The sequence below is a fragment of the Carcharhinus amblyrhynchos genome, chromosome 1 (genome assembly GCF_965287045.1).
Source record: "Carcharhinus amblyrhynchos chromosome 1, sCarAmb.v2.hapA, whole genome shotgun sequence".
NCBI classification, from domain to species: Eukaryota; Metazoa; Chordata; class Chondrichthyes; order Carcharhiniformes; family Carcharhinidae; genus Carcharhinus; species Carcharhinus amblyrhynchos.
Window position 1 is genome coordinate 97,083,558 of NC_137324.1, and position 21,346 is coordinate 97,104,903.

At 44.0% G+C, this 21,346-nt stretch overlaps 1 protein-coding gene across 3 annotated transcripts in view; it reads left to right on the top strand.

Annotated features, from left to right (window-relative positions):
• The window catches only part of LOC145343258 (coiled-coil domain-containing protein 149-like), a 118,151-nt gene that overhangs the window by 22,753 nt on the left and 74,052 nt on the right, over window positions 1-21,346 (top strand). For all 3 annotated transcript variants that reach the window (XM_080189363.1, XM_080189374.1, XM_080189383.1), the window contains exon 3: window positions 16,207-16,245. In XM_080189363.1, the coding sequence (XP_080045489.1) occupies window positions 16,207-16,245 (39 nt within the window). The remainder of the gene's footprint in view (window positions 1-16,206; window positions 16,246-21,346) is intronic.

Here is a 21,346-nt window from a genome sequence, read left to right on the forward strand (position 1 = left end):
TTTAACACACTAATTATAGTGAAATTGTAAACCCATTTGTCACAAATACATTTACAATTTCACGAAAAATAACAAAGAAGCTCTTTAAACCCTGCTTCTAGGTAGAATAAAGAATAAAATCTGACATATATTAGAAAGCAAATTGTATGTAAACCCAGCTCCAGTTTAACTGTAAAGGATCAAGAGATTATAATCTTGCACTATTGGAGTAAGGAAGAACATGTAATCATTTTAAAATAAATCTCCAATAAATTGTAAGATTTTGTTCAAGGAACATGGCACATTTAGGTCAACTCTCTGAGTCACAAGGTTCTGGGTTCAGATCCTAATCTTGTGCTTGAGCACAGAAATCAAAGCAGACACCTCCATTGCGCTGCTGGGTGTTGCGCTGTCAAAGGTGCTACCTTACAACTGAAATGTTAAACCAAAGCCCATCTGTCTGTTCGGTTGGATGAAAAAAAATTCCATTATTTAGAAGAAGAGCAGAGAACTTACCCCAGTTGCACTGTTCAATATTTACCCTTCAATCAACATCACAGTAACAGATTATCTGATCATAACAGCATTACTGTTTGTTAGAGCTTGCCAAGTTCAAATTGGCTGCTGTGTCATCTACTTTACGACTGTGGCTACCTTTCAGAAAGCAAAGGGTGCATCTTATCGGCTGTTCATGCCACACTTCTGTTGCAGCAAAGTCGGAGAATTTGGCGCCCAGCCGAATCTCTGTTCGCTGCACTGGGATGGGAGAATCCTGCTGACGTGAATGGTGGTAACATTCCAGCCAAATACTTCATTTGCTGTAAAGTGCCGCACTGTAACTCCCGATCATGGATCAAAATGCACTTTTTAGGGTCCTTCCTGAGAAAAAAAATTACCCAGCTTAATTTTCTTGAGGACTACATTTTGACTTTTGGGGGTTACTTAATGGTTTTCAGGGCTTCTTTTACTTTTTCACTAATTCCTTTATTACTGATGTAGTCATCAGATTCTGCATTTGTGCTGTATTTTTTGAGTTTCCTTCTTTAGATAGATAAATTTGCAAAAATACCAAACTGAACCTATATATAAAATAATCACAGGCAAATGTTGCCCAAAGTCACTATTTCAGCAGGGAACGAAAGAAATCTTGAAATAAGATCAAACTTGCATTCATACAGTGCCACAGTGTCACAACCTCAGGAAATCCCAAATTGCTTTACAGACAATGCAATGCTTTTGAATTGTAGTCACTGTTGTAACACAGCAGCCAAACTACAAACAAACAGAACATTTATTACAACTACATATTCTGTTTTGAAATGTTACTCCTTAGGTGGGATGGTAAGGAAGGAAAAGGAATACATTTCATAAGAAATAGGAGGAGAAGTAATTCATTTGTCTCTTCAAGCTCGAATCACCATTCAATAAGATGATGACTTTCTGATTGTTGCCTTAACTCCCCCCCGACCCCGCACACGTTTGGACGGTGGGAGGAAACAAGAACACCCACGCAGACATAGTGAAACTGTGCAAACACCACACAGTCACCCAAAGTCGGAATCGAACCCAGGTCTCTGGTACGGTGAGGTAGCCGTGCTAACCACTATGCCGCCATGCTACCCCTTCCTGTTCCCCCATAGCCTTTGACTCCCTTAAAGATCAAATATCTATCCAGCTCAGCTCGGAAGAGACTAACAAACCTCTGAGAGAAGAAATTCCTCTTCATCGCCATTTAAATGGGAGGCCATTAAACTGAGTCCCTGAGTTCTAGATTTCCCAACAAGGGGAAACATCCTCTCAGCATACCTTGTTAAGCCCCCTCAGAATCTTATTTTGATAAGAGTACTTTTTTTCTTTAAAACTTCAGTGAGTATTGGGCCAACCGCTTAACCTCATAAGACAATCCATTAATTCCCAGAAACAGCCTGCTAACTCTCTGAGCTGCTTTCAATGCAAATATATCCTTTCCCAAGGACACCAGTCTGCTTACAGAATCCTAGGTGTGCTCTCACTAATGCATTGTACAGCAGTAGAAAGGCTTCCCTACTTCTATACTGCTTTCCATTTGAAATTAAGGCCAACATTTCCTTCCAAATTTGCTGTATCAGAATGCAAATGTTTTGTGATTCATGTATAAGGACACTCAGATCCCTCCGTATCGCAGCATTCTATTGTCTGTGTCCATTTCAATAACATTCTGCTTTCTTATACATTCTTCCAAAGTGGACAATCTCACATCTTTTCACATTCTCGTCAATCTGCCAGTTTTCTGCCCACTCGCTTAACCTATCTCTCTCACCTTGCATACTTTCAGTATAATTTTCATAACTTGCTTTTCTGCCTACCTTTGTATCATCAACAAATTTAGTTTGGTTTTGGTTCCTTCATCCAAAACATTAATATAGATTGTAAATAATTGATGCTCCAGTGGCATCAATCGATTTAGTTTGCCAGCCTGAAAATTATCCCAACTTCCTGCTGCTTCTTAGCAAGTTGATTCCGTTTCTGCTAATAAATCACCCCCAACATCATGAGCTTTTGAATGGTTACTGCACAATCTACTATTCACTCTGCTCCATATATCCTCAAAGAACTCTAATAAATTTGTTAAACATAATTTCCCACTTACAAAACAATGCTGACACTGTCTGATTTTGTTATTATTTTTTAAATGTCCTGCTGCTACCTCTTTAATAATGGATTCTAGCAATTTCTCCATGACAGATGTTAAGCTAACTTGTCTATAGTTTCATGCTTTCTGTCTCCTTTCTTGAATAAAGGTGTTATATTTCCAGTTCCCAAATTTGGGGTGAACTTGGTGCTGCTACAGTCCTTTCACCTCATGACCTATTTTTAACCTAGTCCTGGCTTAAGGTGGAGATGATCTCCTTTCCCTGTGCTGGTTTGAAGGATGCTGCATGGAACAATATTTGGACAGCTTAAAGACCAGTCCTCAAAGTTGGTGCCCAATAGGACTAAAATTACACCCCTAGATTGCCAGCCTCAATCTGACAGGCCACATAAATAGCTGGAATGCAAAATGAAAAGTCACACGCTGCCAATAGATAGTCATCTTCATTTGGGACAGGTGGATGCAGTTTAACTATTTGTTGTACGTCCAATCTTGCTGTGACGCCAGCCTGAAATGAGAAAAGCTCCATTCCCTCAAAACTGACACTGTTCACTTACATAGAAAACAATACAGTGATGAAGCATTAAAAGTTTTCATTGGGAAATTTTTCTTCAGATAAACATTGTGAAGTCAAACTGCAATGAGATAAGTTTCAGGCGCTTTCCAGCTTTTATTGAAACTTCTGCAACCAAAGCTATGAAAATGCATGATAATGGCTTCGAAATCAGGATACAATATGTCAGTCAGAATTAATATGCCCAGTTTTTGTGTCGAGATTTAGAAAACATAGTAGTCAGTTCTCAAAAAATTTAAAAGCAAATTACTGTGGATGCTGGAATCTGAAATTTAGCTGGGAGCTCACCCTCAGCTCCATCTGGAAAGCCGCTCAGCTGGACACGCCTCCTCTGGTCCCGGCTCTCCGGATTGATTAGGATATCTACCGTAACATTTAGTTGAATTTACAAGTTTTCCCTGCTTCATCCTGCTACCCTGAGGGTGACATCTGACAGATCCTGAAGGCTGCTTGACAATTTTACTAAGGCTAAATTCCATGGATGGCAATAATTTGGAGTCATGGTCTGCAGTTCATTGATAAGCCTGAACTTCACTGCTTGTCATTGCACTCCTTTTTTGATTTTATGATGTTATTTATCATATTGACAGGGAGATGTAGCACATGAGCACTGAGATGAATTTCACCTGTAATCTTTTGGAAGCCAGGGACGTCCATTTGTTTATAACGGACTGCATCCCTCAGCATGTTTCTTTAATTACTCCCAGCTTAAGACACAGATTTGATCCTACTATATCCTCAATATGCAAGGTGGCACAGAGGACTAGTTGCATTGCTTCTGGGGAGCATGCTAGGTACGTTGTATGGTACTAGGGCTGTGCAATATTTATCTTTTCTTATAATCCTTGCATTTATAATGGTGGTATATATCATGAGGTATCCTTTACTGTTATCATGGCTAATATGCGTAGCACCACTGTGAGGAGATGGATGGGTGGTTTGGTGCAGAGGTTGCCAGTGTGGCTCAACGAGTCCTCACAGTTGGTGAGGAAAACCCTGTTTGAACTATTGGTGTGGCATAGTTTATTTTTTCATTTTTGTTATTTTGGAGTCAAAGAATCTCTGACATACTCCTTAAAGGTGCAGACAGAGCACATATCCTGGGAAAAGACATTGTTATGCATTAATGGTGCCCCTGATATAGCTGGAGATGGGGAAGCATGCTTTGCTGCATGCCTAAGGTAGTGGCAGAATCTTTGGCTGATCAGTCTTTTCTATACGTATGTCATATCCTATATTCTTCTTGGCCGAATATGCAATGGCAATAGCTACTTTGAAAATCCTGGAGTGTAGGTTGCATGGCTCTGTCACTAGTATCCCATAAGTGAGAATATGCACCATTATGCCATGCACTCATGGCTTTATCTTGTTTTCCTGTTTTCTGCCAATCTCTGACACACTTTTCATTGTTTGTGTCTTTGGAGACAACACTTGTAATGAACAATGAATAATTCAAACAAACTGCGTTGATGCTCTCTTCTTTCTTTCTCTATGTATGTGTGGAAAAATGATTAAACTCTACTGTCCTTGAGGGTTTATTGCGTTTTTGTAAAAATGGGAAAAAATCTCCAATAAAATATATTTTTAAAAAATTGTGAAGACAGCTATGACTTTTGGGAGCTTTTGTTTCTTAATAGAAATAGGGAGGTAAGAATTGTGTTCACAGAGGAATGTTTCCTGAGGAACTTTTGATCAAGGGGTCAGAAAACATAACCTGGCATGATTTGTACTCGCATGTTCCATGCCTCGGTTTCTGGCTGCCTCCTCCTTCCTTGTTGTCCAGCAGCTGGTTGAAGCAATTGGTGACAGTGCAGTCATGTCATCTGCGTACAATTATCCAAATACCTTGACCTCTGATCACAGTTTCTCTCCATTGCGGCTCTGCTGCTCCTCCAATCTTAGATTCTGTCTCTGAAGGAGCAACAAGAGTGGGAAGGAGGTTATCCCCTTGAAGGAGCTGGATCAGCAAGCATGGGAGAGATAGAATCTGTGATTGCAGCATTTCCTCACAGATTCAGTCCCTCCTACTGTTAGTGGGGTTATTGAGGTGGCTGGTACTGCCTTAACTCTAGACAGTACAAAACTTATGAAGCCAACGTCTCAGTTTAAAGATGTAACTTTATTTAGCCCAGTGACCACAAAGAGACTATCAAAAGGGTCAGGGCAGCTCTAAGATAGAGCAGTTGGATCTGTCTGATGAAATCTGATGTATACAATTCAAAACAGATCAATTATAGATTTTTCAAATCAATTTATCCTTGCTATCATTAGCTTTAAATCAATCATCTTCAATATACACAAATCAACAATAATACCTGTCATATATCTTAGCCAATTGCATCTTACTCTCTGGCATAATGTCATTTTTTTAGCCTGTAGAATCTGGAAGCTAATTCCTGTCTTGGCTGGCCCTACTTCCCATGTTGCCATTACAGAGACGTGGCTGCAGGGTGACAAGGACTGGGAGCTGAATGTACAGGGCTATCAAGTGTTTAGGAAGGATAGGCAGGAGGGAAAAGGGGGGGGCGTAGCTCTGCTGATTAAGGATAGCATCACGGTGGTAGCAAGGGATGATATTGGAGCCAAGGAGCAGAGGGTGGAATCGTTGTGGGTGGAGATTAGGAACAGCAAAGGGAGGAAGACGCTGGTGGGTGTCGTCTATAGGCCCCCAAATAATGATCTGGAGATGGGGAGGGCTGTTAACACACAAATAAGTGCGGCGTGCAGGAATGGGACGGCCGTAGTTATGGGGGATTTCAATCTGCATATTGATTGGTCAACCCATGTTGGACGTGGGGGGCTCAAGGAAGAGTTCTTGGAATGCTGCCGGGATAGTTTCCTCGAACAGTGTGTGTTGGAGCCGACGAGGGAGCGAGCTATCTTGGATCTGGTGCTATGTAATGAAGCGGGTAGAATTAAGGACCTTGTGGTGAAGGGTCCTCTTGGGGAGAGTGATCATTGTATGGTGGAGTTTCTGGTGCAGATGGAGGAGGAGAAAGTGGGTTCCCGGACACGCGTCCTTTGTTTGAATAGAGGGGAATACGGTAGGATGAGAGAAGAATTGGCGAATGTTGACTGGGAGAGCACGTTGGAGGGAGGGTCTGTTGAGGAACAGTGGAGGATCTTTAAGGAGATCTTTCTTGGTGCTCAACGGAAATTTATTCCGATGGTCAAAAAGGATAGTAGGAGGAGAGGTAATAAACCGTGGATAACGAAGGAGGTGAAGGAAAGTGTTAAACTAAAAGCGGAGGAACTTAGAGTAGCTAAGAGTAGTGGGCGAGAAGAGGATTGGGAGAGGTTTAAATGTCAACAAAGATTGACAAAGAAGTTGATAAGGAAGGGTAGGAGAAACTATGAAGCTGGGCTAGTGCTTAGTATAAAAAAGGATAGCAAGAGTTTTTATAAATATATAAAAAGGAAGAGGCTGGCTAGGGTGAATGTTGGTCCTTTAGAGGATGAGAAAGGGGACCTAGTGGTAGGGGATGGGGATATGGCTAAGGTATTGAATAACTTTTTTGTTTCTGTCTTCACGGAGGAGGACGTGAATAATTTGCCGGGTGTTAGCGATGGAAAGGTGGTAGGATTGGAGGGTCTTAATGACATTACTGTTACTAGAAAGGCGGTGCTCGACAGACTGGAGGGGCTGATTGTGGACAAGTCCCCAGGACCGGATGGAATGCATCCGAGGGTTCTGAAAGAAATGGCGGAGGTGATAGTGGATGCCTTGGTGGTTATTTTCCAAACGTCGCTGGATTCCGGGGAAGTGCCGGATGATTGGAAAACGGCTAATGTTACGCCGTTGTTTAAGAAGGGTGCCAGGCAAAAGGCGGGGAATTATAGGCCAGTTAGTTTAACGTCTGTGGTAGGTAAAATGTTAGAATCTGTCATTAAGGAGGAAATTGCGAGGCATCTTGAAGGGAATTGCTTGATAGAGAAGACGCAGCACGGTTTCATTAAAGGGAAGTCGTGTCTGACAAATTTACTGGAGTTCTATGAGGATGTGTCTAGGGCGGTGGATAGAGGAGAGCCGGTGGATGTGGTCTTTCTAGATTTTCAGAAGGCGTTTGACAAAGTGCCTCACAAGAAGCTATTGCAGAAGGTCGAGGGACATGGAGTTGGGGGTAGGGTGTTAGCGTGGATAGAGGATTGGTTGTCAAATAGGAGGCAGAGAGTGGGGGTCAACGGGTGCTATTCGGATTGGCGGATGGTGACTAGTGGAGTGCCCCAGGGGTCGGTGCTGGAGCCTCAGCTTTTTACCATTTATATTGATGATCTGGAGGAGGGAACCGAGTGTAGAGTGTCGAAATTTGCTGATGACACCAAGATTGGGGGAACGGCAAATTGTGCGGAGGGTGTGGAGAGTCTGCAGAAGGATCTAGATAGGCTGGGCGAATGGGCCAGGAAATGGCAAATGGAATTTAATGTTGGCAAGTGTGAGGTGGTCCACTTTGGTAGGAAGAATGGTAGGAAGGACTATTACTTACGGGGCGAAAAACTGCAGCAGGCGACGGTGCAGAGGGACCTCGGGGTCCTTGTGCATGAGTCGCAAAAACCCAGCTTGCAGGTGCAGCAGGTGGTCAGGAAGGCGAATGGGATGCTGGCCTTCATAGCGAGGGGGATTGAATATAAAAGTAGGGAGGTCTTGCTGCAGCTGTATAGGGCATTGGTGAGGGCGCAACTGGAGTACTGTGTGCATTTTTGGGCGCCGCACCTGCGCAAAGATATTTTGGCCTTGGAGGGAGTGCAGAGGAGGTTTACTAGACTGATACCGGAGTTGAGGGGGTTGAGCTATGAGGAGAGGCTGAATAAACTGGGCTTGTACTCGTTAGAGTTTAGAAGAATGAGAGGAGATCTCATTGAGACGTATAAGATGATGAATGGGATGGATAGGATAGAGGTGGAAAGACTCTTCCCGCTCAAAAAAGACAATAGGACTAGGGGGCACAGCCTCAAGATAAAAGGGGGGCGGTTTAGAACGGAGTTGAGGAGGAACTTCTTCACTCAAAGGGTGGTGAATCTCTGGAATTCTCTGCCCGTTGAAGTGGTGGAGGCTGCCTCGCTAAATATTTTTAAGACGCGGGTTGATGGGTTTTTGATAAGAGAGGGGATTAAGGGTTATGGGGAGAGGGCGGGAAAGTGGAACTGAGCAGCGACAGATCAGCCATGATCTTATTGAATGGCGGGGCAGGCTCGAAGGGCTGGATGGCCTACTCCTGCTCCTATTTCTTATGTTCTTATGTTCTTATGCTTAGTACCCTTAGACACCAGCCCAAAGTTCAATTGAACATTCCCATGGATTCCCTTAAATGTTACTGTCTAACCAGATTAATACGTGACTCCATGTCTGGGCATGCATCCATCTTGTCTGAAAGTGAATAAACCCTATTCATGAAATATGGTTAAGTGCTCTAAATGTTCTCTCGTCTGAAACTTTACTGATAAATCTTGCATATTCTCAAGATTTAAACATTCTTTGGAATATGGCTTCATTCTAATGCCTTTTACCATGATGCTTCACAACAAATTGCTTTTGACTAAACTTAACAATATACCTTAACAATACATTAATACATTCAAAAGATCAGCATATGTGTTATAAAATCATTGTCACTCATCTAAATCTCTTACTGCATCTCATAAGTGTAAACTGCTTTCTCGTTAGCTTATAATCTTGTTTCAAAAGTCATTTAACTTAATACTGGTAGTTCCATCAGTGCCTTAATGCCTAAGTTTAAAAATCTTGCTAACCTCCCACTTAAACGCGCACTCACTATTATTCTAATCAAAATTTGCAAAGGTGATCTTTCAGTGTTTTGAATTTTTTACTTGGATTTGTTGCAGGCTATATATGAACTTTCATGGACAAACTAGCACATCACCCGCATGAATTTTGGACCCTGTTCCTGACGCTGAACAGTAACAGTTGACAAATACTCCAGGGTACTCAGCAGTATTCATCTGCACATGCACCATCCTTTATGAACCCTCCCAAGGCCTCATCATTGCTCGCTCACCAGCTGCTTGCTGAGTCCTGCCTGTTTGCTGCCCACTTGCTGTCTTCTACTTGCTGCTTTCTGCACTGTCCCTCTCCTAAGCCTTTGTCACCTTTATTCAAATTCTCACTCCTCACTCTTACCATTCCTCTCCTGCACTTACAGCACTGGTAAGACACAGAGGGTGGAATTTTATCGGCCCACCCACCACGGGAAGCAGGATGGATGAGGGGAGGAGCATGGGAAGATCCATTGACCTCAGGTGGGATTTTACGCTTTCGGGATGAGCAAGGCTGTAAAATCCCACCCATATGAAAGCATCCTTTATGTTGTCCCCAGAAAAGATACAACATGGATTATAGGGTAGAGCAACATGTTGTCCATTTAATTTGGCAAAATATTTGTTTGTCTCCCATCAGGTCAGAAAATACTTCTTTCTGCAGTTCCAGTACATGAAATTATTATTACAAGAGCGGTCTTAATCTTAGGCAGTGATTACCTGACACACCAACTGTTTAACTATTACAATTTTTATTTTAAAAATATGCATTTCTTTTAGGGAGAAGACAGCATAGTATTGTTTACAGCGTAAATTTTAAATCTTTTCCAGTTGAGTTTAGTCTGAGTACTGAATTGTCTCACTGCAACTGCCTATATGGGGCGTGCACCCTATGCAGTCGCAGTCTCTCTCGGTCAAAGCGCTTTGAGACCTCCAGTGGTTGTGGAAAGCACTATAATAGTGCAAGTCTTTTCTTGCTGTTTAATGCTGGAATGTTGCAGAGCACAAAACTCCTTCAACTGTATCCACACTGTAACTAAAGTTTTGCATTAGAACTGAATCAAATGCAACTTTTGGTCAGAAATTGAGAAAGTCGCCTGAGGAAAAATATGTGAGATTGTCTGTAGCAAAATCAGTCACCATTGGACTGCTGAAACTGTGAAACAGATGTGCAATAGGTCTGTCCAATTGAAATACACAGTATTAATCACTAACAGATTTAATGTGAGTGTAAATAGTTAGCATCATTCTCCTGACCAAATTGAATGTCGTAGCTGACTATTATGAGGCTGTATCTATTTGAGGCCGTTTCAGATATATAGGAGGCAATTTCACGACTTTATCACACCTTTTTCGGCGAGGTGAGTTTGTAAGGTTGGTGGAATGAATGAACAGGAATGGCACCCATTTTTGCGCCCATTCCCATTGCACCAAAATAAAGAGTATGCAATCTCTAACTCACCCAAGATGGGGGAAATGCCAATTTACATGCTTTTTTTTCCTTCTGACAACGTTCTGCCCCAGGACTGACCGTACTTATAACCCCTCTTTCTTTCACTCCTGCTCAGTCATGTGTCTCTGTTGATCCCTTCCTTCCTGTGCTCTCTTAGCCCACCACCCCCCCGCCCCACCATAACGTGGCACAGTGAAAGGTGGGTGAACACTGCGTATCCAAACCTGAAAGTTGTGGGTGAAATACAGTTCACTAGGGGCCCATCAGATATATTGGCTTTGATTTACAGTGCTATAATTACTCACTGGCATGGCCATTGGATTTGCATGATTCTGATGAACTGGGTTTTGTAATGAGCGTTCATGAGATGCAAAGTCATCCAAATGCAGTTCCCGACCTGGCGTGAATGTTGGGACACTCTGAATTTTCCAGTCTTGCCTGCCATGATGCCAGCTGCTGGTGGGACTGGAAAATCCTGCCCCAGTTTCCTGGACGTCTCTGTACATTAAGACAACACTTCTGCATGAGACTGCACCATAAAACTCAGCTGCTGTAAGTTTTGGCATTGGATTGGGTTAGGCACAGTAAGAAGTCTTTAATCTGTTGTTGTGAGACTTTTTGCTGTATTTCTCTGCTGTATTTGGTTACTTAAAGATCAGCTTACAGCTTTCCTCCCACTGAGCCTGGAATGGTCTGACTGGTTTTACTGGTTTGCTGCTTCAGACCCAGTCTGGTTCCTATTGTTTCAGACTTCTGTGCTTAAATAAATTCCCCCACATCTAGTGGATCCTTAGCCAATTTTACCAGCATTTTATTTGCGCCCCAAAACCCATTCTGCATATCTCCTGTATCTTGGTTCCACAGAAAAACACTAGTGGTGCATCCTCCCAGAACTCGACGCTTCAGATAGTTTTTGGACTTCACTTGTCAGCTTCCTTGGCAGCTAAACATCAGTTTGAGTTGATAACAACTCCACCCTACTAACATGAGGGTTCGGACTTCACAATTCTGGAATTCCTGAGACCTATTCTCCCAAAAGTGTTAATTTGGCAGGAAAACTATTGTAAATCCCAACTATTTTGTCAGTTCAGCTTCTCACCTGAATCTCTGTACTCTGTGCACTGCAGAGGTCCCAGTCGTGAATATTAATAAACACTGGGGTGGGGGCGGGGGTGGGGGAGTTGGGCAGGGCCTATTCGCGCCAGTGTTTGATAGTTCTGGAATTCTGCACGTGTGCAGTGGTCCTGATTTGTCAGACTCCCATTTTCTGGCCAGCTCAATCTCTGGCCAGCCCCGGACCGTCACAGTGCTGGCCCTCCAGCCGCCCCCTCCGCCCCCTCCCTGCCCCCTCCGGTCCAACTCCAAGACTTACAGCAGATGAGTTTTATGGTGCAGTCGCTATCCTGCCCACTATTCTAGAATCATCTTGGAATGCAATATAACTTCGAGCATCTTTTCTGCATGCAAACCTTTAAACCCTGATCCTTCCTCCCCTCCACCTTCACTCCTAGCAACAAGTGCGAGGACCTCAGGGATTTCTTTGTCACAAAAAGAGAGACCATCCAATCATCTGCCTCTGCTGCTTCCCTCCTTCCCTTCCCCCTACCAGGTCAAGCATATTCTGAGTCTTCTGATCATGGTGGCTGCATTTCTCTAGTTTCTCTTCTCATGATGCCCCCAAAGTCTACCTGTCCACCAGACTCATTTCCAGCTCTGTCAACCATTATTCCTACTAAATTGCTGATCACCCAGCTTTGCTTCTTGGTCCCCATGCTTGTTGATTTTGTGTGCAATTAGGTAAGACCCTCTTCTTGAAATCTGCTGTTATCGCCCTTTTCCTTAAAACACCTTTGGATCCCGATAACCCACTGGGTGTGATCCTATCTGCCGTTCATGCCACTGTGGCAAGGTTGGAGAACTTGGCAGCGACCCAAGTCTCCGTTCACTGTGGCAGGATGGGAAAATCCCACTGGTGTGAATGGAATGGTGGTAAGATTCCAGCCACTGTCCTCACAAACCACCACCCTTTTCAAACCTCCCTTTCCTCAAAATCATGTTGTTACCTCCCAAATCCATCTCTCCTGGAAGACCATGTTTTAACCTTTGAACTGAGTACTCCACCACATTCACCCACTCTCCTCACACTCACGCTCCCTACCCTTCCAACCATTCTAGTAACAAAATTACTCCTGTCAAAGTCACAATTGCTTTGTTAAATATTAGACCCTTTTGCCCTCAAATAAATAGCTTTAACGTTTGCATTTTTGCAACTATTAACAGTAACAGGCAACCTGTCTTTTTTTCCAAATTTTCAAAGGGCTGGGGATTTAAGTAACTTCACAGTTTGAATTTTTTGAACTCTCACTGACTCGGGCAGGCTGTTTTTAAAATTTTTTAAAGGGTTAGGGATGTCAATGACTGGATAGTGCTACATACTTTGACTTCCACACTGTGGTATAAGGCCCCTGTTACTGTAAAAATGGAGTCTGTTTGAACTCAGCATTGAATTCCAGATCTGGGTCCCATTCTCCATTTTTAAAGATCCATTGAGTCACCATGACTGGGTGAAAATCTGGCACATTGGGCTGAATTTTCCCATTCTGACTGCCAAAGAATCCTAGAGGGCGAGGGATGGACCGTGGGAAAATCTGTTGACCTTGGGCAGCAGGATTTTCCGGTTTTGGGGCGAGCGCGGCTGGAAAATCTCACCCATAGTCTTTTGTTTCCCCCAGTAAAATGCTCCGTTCCCTGGCCACTGACTGTGTTCTTCTCTTGCTGACCGTGTTCTTCTGCTTGACAACTGTAAGGCTGAACCAGACAGTTCAGAGCCTTGATATCATATCTTAGATAAACTTCTGCTCATGTCATCAAAAAGACTGCACATTTTCACCTCAATAACATTGTCTGACTCCAATTTGCCTTAATTTGTCTTTTGCTAAAACACTGATCCATATCTTTGTCACCATTGGACTTTACTGTTCTGATGTACTCCTTGATGGCTGTCTCGTTCTACTCTCAAAAAACTTAAGGTCACCTAAAACTCTGCTGCTGGTGTCCGAACTCAGACCATGTCACACTCGCCCATCATCCCTGTGCTCAATGATCTACATTGGTTCCTGGTTATACAGCTGCTTGATTTTAAAATTCTCATTCTTAAATACCTCAATAGTGTCATCCTTCCCTATATCTGTGCTCTCCTCTGGCCCTCCAACCCACCGAGGCATCCACTTAACTCTACCTCTGGGTATTCCTGATGTGATTTGTTGTTCCGTTGATGGCTATGTCTTCAGTCCTGGAAATGTCTCCCCATTCCTCTCTGCATCTGAACCTCTCTTTCCCCTTTTAAGATGCTACTTAAAAGTTCCCTTTTTGGCCAAGCTTTTGGTCATCTGTCCTACAACGTCCTTTGTGTTGCTCATTATCAAGTTTTGTTTGACAATGCTTTATTTGATAATGCCCCTGTGAAGGGTCTTGGGATAGTTTACTATGTATTACTACTAGGTACATGGATGTTATTGAAGTTAGAAGTCTATTTTAAAGATAATACCTCCAGCTATAAATACGTTAAGTTAAAATAAACATGTTTGTTTGGCAAGGAGAACAACATTGAACTTCATCCAAAAATTCTTTTGATGGAAATATCTTTGGATAAACTCTTAGCTGCCACGTTGCTGGCATGGAACTGTGCCCAGTGGGAGAACATAGCAGAAAATCGCACACCTTGAGACCAACATTAATGGACAGAATATCAGGCTGAGAGTGCACAATTTCCTGAGGTGCCATTCAAAGATATATGGTTGTGTGCCAGAAGCACTAAAATAGAAAATCTGCTGGATGGTGCCATGGAAATTGAAGTGTGCTGAGGTGTAGAGGGAATTATACTAGCAGCAAGGTGGCTTTCAATTAAAATTTGCTTATATCTGGATGAATATCCTGTGTCACCTTGTGATTAATGTGTAAGTTTCGGTATCTCTCTTTACATTAGAACTTGCTCAAAATCCACTGCCCAATCCTCTGTATCTTCCTTTACTACCAACACATTAGGAAGCCCAAATCAGCACTGCTTACTGAAGCCCTAAACACCTTTATATAGAATAGAGCATATTTAATAAGGACTAGTTACTTTGGTCCAAGTTAGCAACTAGAACAGTGTCACTCTCCCCATTCTTGAATTCTTTCTCTCCCTTTGTATGTTTCTCTCTCTCTCCCACACTTGCCCAGAAATGGAATGGAATTCAGTCTGTCAGTGTTAAATGACATTTTCTGATCTTCCAACCCATACGGTGGATGGACCACCCACTGCTGGTAAAATGCCAGTGGCAGCATGAGAAGGCCCTTAATCAACCACTGAAGTGGCTCAGTGGGCTTTTGATGGGAGGACTGTCTGCATGGCGGCAGGAAGACTGCACGCTCCCACCTTCCCTTTCCATTTTACAGATGCCTATACCTCACAACCTGTTCCCCTAAAATCCAGCTCAGAGTTAAAGTTTCAGGTCAACAAACTTTTATAAGACCTGAAACGTTAACTAACTCTGTTTCATTCTCCACAGTTGCTGCCTGACCTGCTGAGTTTATCCAGCATTTTCTGTTTTAATTCCAGATTTTTAGCATCTGCAGTATTTTGCTCTTGTATCAATACTCGTTGATTTCATAGTTCGGTTTCAACCTGAGCATGGAAGGGTGGGGGAGGCGGGAGGATGGGATGAAGAATGAGCTAACGTTCCTGTTCTTAATCATCCCCATCCCCAGAACACCGACTAGAAACGATGTAATTCTGGAATTCTGGACTGGGTGAGGACTGTTTAGGTCAGTAGCTATTATCATCTTCTAAAAGTTGGTGAGAGTTGTAGCAGATATGCCAAATTTCCTTACCACCTAAGAAATTAGAGGCATTGGTGGGTTTTCTTTACTTAGCGTTAGTGTCGGAGGAACAGGACAGGTTGTTGGTGATCTGGACACCTAGAAACTTGGATCGCTTGACCATTTCCACTTCATCCGCATTGAGGTAGACAGGGGCATGTTCTCCACTATGCTTCTTGAAGTCGATGACTGTCTCCTTCATTTCATTGACATGCGGGAGACATCATTGTCGTCGCACCAGTTCATGAGATTCTCTATCTCTTTCCTGGACATGCCTTCCTTGTTCATCGGGTGCTGGGGTGGGGACATGAACTGGAGCTTCTGGAGGCAGGGATGATACCCACTGCGCCACAAGATCTTCTAAAACTGAAAGGTGGGCAACTGGGAAAATAATCGCTGAGGTCATTATATACTGTCATTGTATGTATTTTCAAAAATAACATGTTTACAACTTGACTCGAGCAGTTCTCCACAATTTGAGATATTTGATTGGCTGAGACCAAAATTTTTTTGGTGTTATTTAGTTTTTATGGAATTTTATTCCATTATCCTGTTCGACTTAATTGTAGTAGCTGAGAGGAAGGTCACTTTTCCTTCCTCTAGACTTCCAATTTCAAATGCCACATTGACATTGTCTGCTTGGAGGCACTTGGGAATTACTCAAGTAAGGTTGACCTTTTGGGATTTTCTCTCCCTTCCAATCGAAAAGTACCTGACCCTGTACTTCATGTTGTGGTGCATGGCCATCTGATCCTTTGCATTACTTGGAATCTATTGAATGCCAGGCAGTATCCTGTGTCCATTTTGGCTATTTTCTCAGATGTAATGAGACCAAGCAACAAAGAAAATTGAAAAACACAAATGAAGGATTTTGAAAATTGATGCAATGGTAGTCAGTAAAGGTGTCATTTATATCATTTTTTTTAAACTCCACAGGATGGTGATCCTACTCTCCCTCCAGAAAAGCGGAATCAGGTAAGTTGTAACCTAATAAGACTCTTTTGACAAAATCATGTTTATTTTGGCTGTAATTATGTTTTATAATTAACTGCAGCACCAATTCCACAAAAGTGAACTAGACGCAGCATGCATCAAAAGGGAATAAGCCTTACACAGTATTTGAAATAAATGCTAGCTGTGATCAAATTTGCGACCAATTGATCTCCTAGGATAAAACATGAACACAGCCTGTCACTGAATGCTAATGAAAAGGGAAGTTTAGATGGAAAAAATGTAAATCAGGAAAGTAGAGCAACTGAATTTAAATTAAGAAAAAGTAATTTAAAGAAACATTCTGATGTGAATCGGATTTTATTTTGAATTTACAAATTATATTTAGAGGACAGGGACATTTTGAAATGTGAAGAAACTCTGTGAGGTCCTGGCAGTAAATTTTGAATTTGGCTTTCCAAATGAAGATCGGAACCAAAGCAGGTTCATGGAGACCAGTTGGTATTTTGCATTTCCTTAGCCATTTTTCTGTCTCTTTTGCTTTGGTCAAAATCTGACATTTTGTTGTTTGAATAAGTTTAAAGCGCTTTCATAGTAAGAACTTACCTTGTAGAACTGTTTAAATCATTTAAAAGCATTTTTGCGGGCTTTTTATATTTACCGCTTTAAGAATTCTAAGGGAGTGGATAGCAGGGATTTGTGGGGGAGCAGGCTTTAAAACAGCGCCAGGTTTAAAAGGAGGCCTGATGTAGACAACGGGCAGCGTCGGAGCGGGCAGTGGAGTGAGAGGGAAGCAGAGTGAGCTATTAGGGCTTAGGATCAAAGGGCTAGGGAGAAAAAGGGCCAGGTAAGTTCGTGTGGAAATTTTCAATATTACTACAGTGAATAAATGGAGGGGCATGTGATGTGCTGTTTCTGTATGATGTGGGAACTGGTGGACCCCAGGGTCCTTCCCAGTGACCATGTCTGCAGTAAGTGCAGGTTGCTGGAGGAGCTCCAGCTCAAGGTAGATGAGCTGGCCTCTGAGCTACAGACACTGAGGCTCATCAGGGGGAGAGAGGGTGCCGTTGTCAATGGGGTGCAAGAGACATCCACCCCCCCTAGACTGGCTAACTATAAGGGTCAGGAACAAGGGGGGGCTGCTGAGAGGAGGAAGGAGGGTGGGGACCGGAGGAAGGAGGGTGGGGACCGGATGCCTCAGCCTCTCAATCTGCATAACAGGTTTGAGGTTCTTGCTTCCAGTGTGGACAAGAACGAGGGAGGTGAGGTTGGTGAGCAAACTGCACACAGTACAGTGATGCAGACGCAGGATATAGGCAAAGAGAAGGTGATAAGGAACGTAGTCGTAATTGGGGACAGTGGGGTTAAGGGTATTGACACTGTCCTTTGTCACAATGACAAAGTGCACAGAAGGGTGTGTTGTCTGCCTGGTGCTCGGGTCCAGGATGTCACATCTGGACTGCAGAGGAACCTGGAGTGGGAGGGTGAGAATCTGGTCGTTGTAGTACATGTGGGTGCCAACGACGTAGGCAAAATGCAAACTGAGGATCTGGGGAGGGAGTATGAAAAGCTGGGAATGGAATTAAAAAGTAGAACCGACAAGGTGGTTATCTCTGAACCGAGTGCAGACGGGCGTAAGGTTGATAAGATTAAGAAAGTGAATGGGGATTGGTGTGGGAGGAATGGGTTTGAATTTATGGGGCATTGGCATCAGTATTAGAACATAGAACATAGAACATTACAGCGCAGAACAGGCCCTTCGGCCCACGATGTTGCACCGACCAGTTACAAAACAATGACCCACTAACCTAAACAAATCCCTTTTCGTCCATAAACCTATCCACGGATCTCTTAAACGCCCCCAAACTAGGCGCATTTACAACTGCAGCAGGCAGGGCATTCCAATCCCTCACCACCCTCTGGGTAAAGAACCTACCACTGACATCCGTCCTATAACTACCACCCCTTAATTTAAAGCCATGCCCCCTCGTGCTAGATTTCTCCATCAGAGGAAAAAGGCTATTACTATCCACCCTATCTAAACCTCTAATCATCTTATATGTTTCAATAAGATCCCCTCGTAGCCGCCTTCTTTCTAACGAAAACAACCCCAAATCCCTCAGCCTCTCCTCATAGGACCTCCCCTCCATACCAGGCAACATCCTGGTAAACCTCCTCTGCACCCTCTCCAAAGCCTCCACATCCTTTCTGTAGGCGGGACCTGTTCAGGTGGGATGGGGTTGGGCTGAACTGTGCTGGGACCAGAGTCCTGGCGAATCGTGTAAATAGGACTGTAGGTAGGGCTTTAAACTAATTAGGGAGGGGAGGGTGCGAGGGTAGGTGACATTACGGGGTCTAAAGTTAAGGAGAGGGTACAGGTAAGGGAAGAGGCCGAAGATGTCCCAATAATAAAGGGAGTAGGGGGTGTGAGTATGGTTGGTGGCGTTCTGGCAAATAGGGTCCAGGTGAAGGCTGGGATGAAGGCGCTTTATCTGAATGCACGAAGCATTCGGAATAAAGTGGATGAGCTGGTGGCGCAGATCAGCACAAATGGATATGATCTGGTGGCCATTACAGAGATGTGGCTGCAAGGTGACAGGGACTGGGAGCTGAATGTCCAGGGGTATCAAGTGTTTAGGAAGGATAGGCAGGAGGAAAAAGGTGGGGGGGGGGGGGGGCGTAGCTCTGCTGATTAAGGATAGCATCAGGGTGTTAGCAAGGGATGATATCGGAACCAAAGAGCAGAAAGTAGAATCGTTGTGGGTGGAGATTAGGAACAGCAAAGGGAGGAAGACGCTGGTGGGTGTCGTCTATAGGCCCCCGAATAATGATCTGGAGGTGGGGCGGGCTGTTAACGCGCAAATAAGTGCAGCGTGCAGGAATGGAACAGCGATAATTATGGGGGATTTCAATCTACATATTGATTGGTTGACCCATGTTGGACGCGGTGAGCTCGAGGAGGAGTTCTTGGAATGCTGCCGGGATAGTTTCCTTGAACAGTGTGTGTTGGAGCCGACGAGGGAGCGAGCTATCTTGGATCTGGTGCTATGTAATGAGGCGGGTAGAATTAGGGACCTTGCGGTGAAGGATCCTCTTGGGGAGAGTGATCATTGTATGGTGGAGTTTCTGGTGCAGATGGAGGAGGAGAAAGTGGGTTCCCGGACACGCGTACTTTGTTTGAACAGAGGGGAGTACGGTAGGATGAGAGAAGAATTGGCGAATGTTGACTGGGGGAGCGCGTTGTAAGGTAGGTCTGCTGAGGAGCAGTGGAGGATCTTTAAGGAGATCTTTCTTGGTGCTCAGCAGAAATTTATTCCGATGGTTGAAAAGGACCGTAGGAGAGAGGTAATAAGCCGTGGATAACGAAGGAGGTGAAGGAAAGTGTTAAATTAAAAGCGGAGGCGTTTAGAGTAGCTAAGAGTAGTGGGCGAGAAGAGGATTGGGAGAGGTTTAAAAGTCAACAAAGATTGACAAAGAAGTTGATAAAGAAGGGTAGGAGAAACTATGAAGCTGGGCTAGCGCTTAGTATAAAAAAGGATAGCAAGAGTTTTTATAAATATATAAAAAGGAAGAGGCTGGCTAGGGTGAACGTTGGACCCTTAGAGGATGAGAGGGGGGACTTAGTGGTAGGGGATGGGGAAATGGCTGAGGTCCTGAATAACTTTTTTGTTTCGGTCCTCACGGAGGAAGACGTGAATAATTTGCCGGGTGTTAGCGATGGAAAGATGGTAGGACAGGAGGGTCTCAATGACATTACTGTTACTAGAGAGGCGGTGCTCGACAGAGTGGAGGGACTGATTGTGGACAAGTCCCCAGGACCGGATGGAATGCATCCAAGGGTTCTGAAAGAAATGGCGGAGGTGATAGTGGATGCCTTGGTGATTATTTTCCAAACATCGCTGGATTCTGGGGAAGTGCCGGAAGATTGGAAAGCGGCTAATGTTACACCATTGTTTAAGAAGGGTGGCAGGCAAAAGGCAGGGAATTATAGGCCTGTTAGTTTAACGTCTGTTGTAGGTAAAATGTTAGAATCCGTCATCAAGGAGGAAATAGCGAGGCATCTTGAGGGGAATTGCTTGATAGAGCAGACACAGCACGGTTTCGTTAAGGGGAAGTCGTGTCTGACAAATTTATTGGAGTTCTATGAGGATGTGTCTAGGGCGGTGGATGGTGGATGTGGTCTTCCTTGATTTTCAGAAGGCGTTTGACAAAGTACCTCACAAGAGGTTATTGCAGAAGGTCAGGGGACATGGAGTTGGGGGTAGGGTGTTAGCGTGGATAGAGGATTGGCTGTCAAATAGGAGGCAGAGAGTGGGGGTCAGTGGGTGCTATTCAGATTGGCGGTTGGTGACTAGTGGAGTGCCCCAGGGGTCGGTGCTGGGGCCTCAGCTATTTACCATTTATATAGATGATCTGGAGGAGGGAACCGAGTGTAGGGTGTCGAAATTTGCTGATGACACCAAGATTGGTGGAACGGCAAATTGTGCGGAGGGTGTGGAGAGTCTGCAGAAGGATCTAGATAGGCTGGGCGAATGGGCCAGGAACTGGCAAATGGAATTTAATGTTGGCAAGTGTGAGGTGGTCCACTTTGGTAGGAAGAATGGTAGGAAGGACTATTACTTACGTGGCGAAAAACTGCAGCAGGCGACGGTGCAGAGGGATCTTGGGGTCCTTGTGCATGAGTCGCAAAATCCCAGCCTGCAGGTGCAGCAGGTGGTCAGGAAGGCGAATGGGATGCTGGCCTTCATAGCGAGGGGGATTGAGTATAAAAGTAGGGAGGTCTTGCTGCAGCTGTATAGGGCACTGGTGAGGCCGCAGCTGGAGTACTGTGTGCAGTTTTGGTCGCCGCACTTACGCAAGGATATTTTGGCCTTGGAGGGAGTGCAGAGGAGGTTTACTAGGCTGATGCCAGAGTTGAGGGGGTTGAGCTATGAGGAGAGGCTGAATAAACTAGGCTTGTACTCGTTAGCGTTTAGAAGAATGAGGGGAGATCTCATTGAGACGTATAAGATGATGAATGGGATGGATAGGATAGAGGTGGAGAGACTCTTCCAGCTCAGAAAGGACAGTAGGACTAGGGGGCACAGCCTCAAGATAAAGGGGGGACGGTTTAGAACGGAGTTGA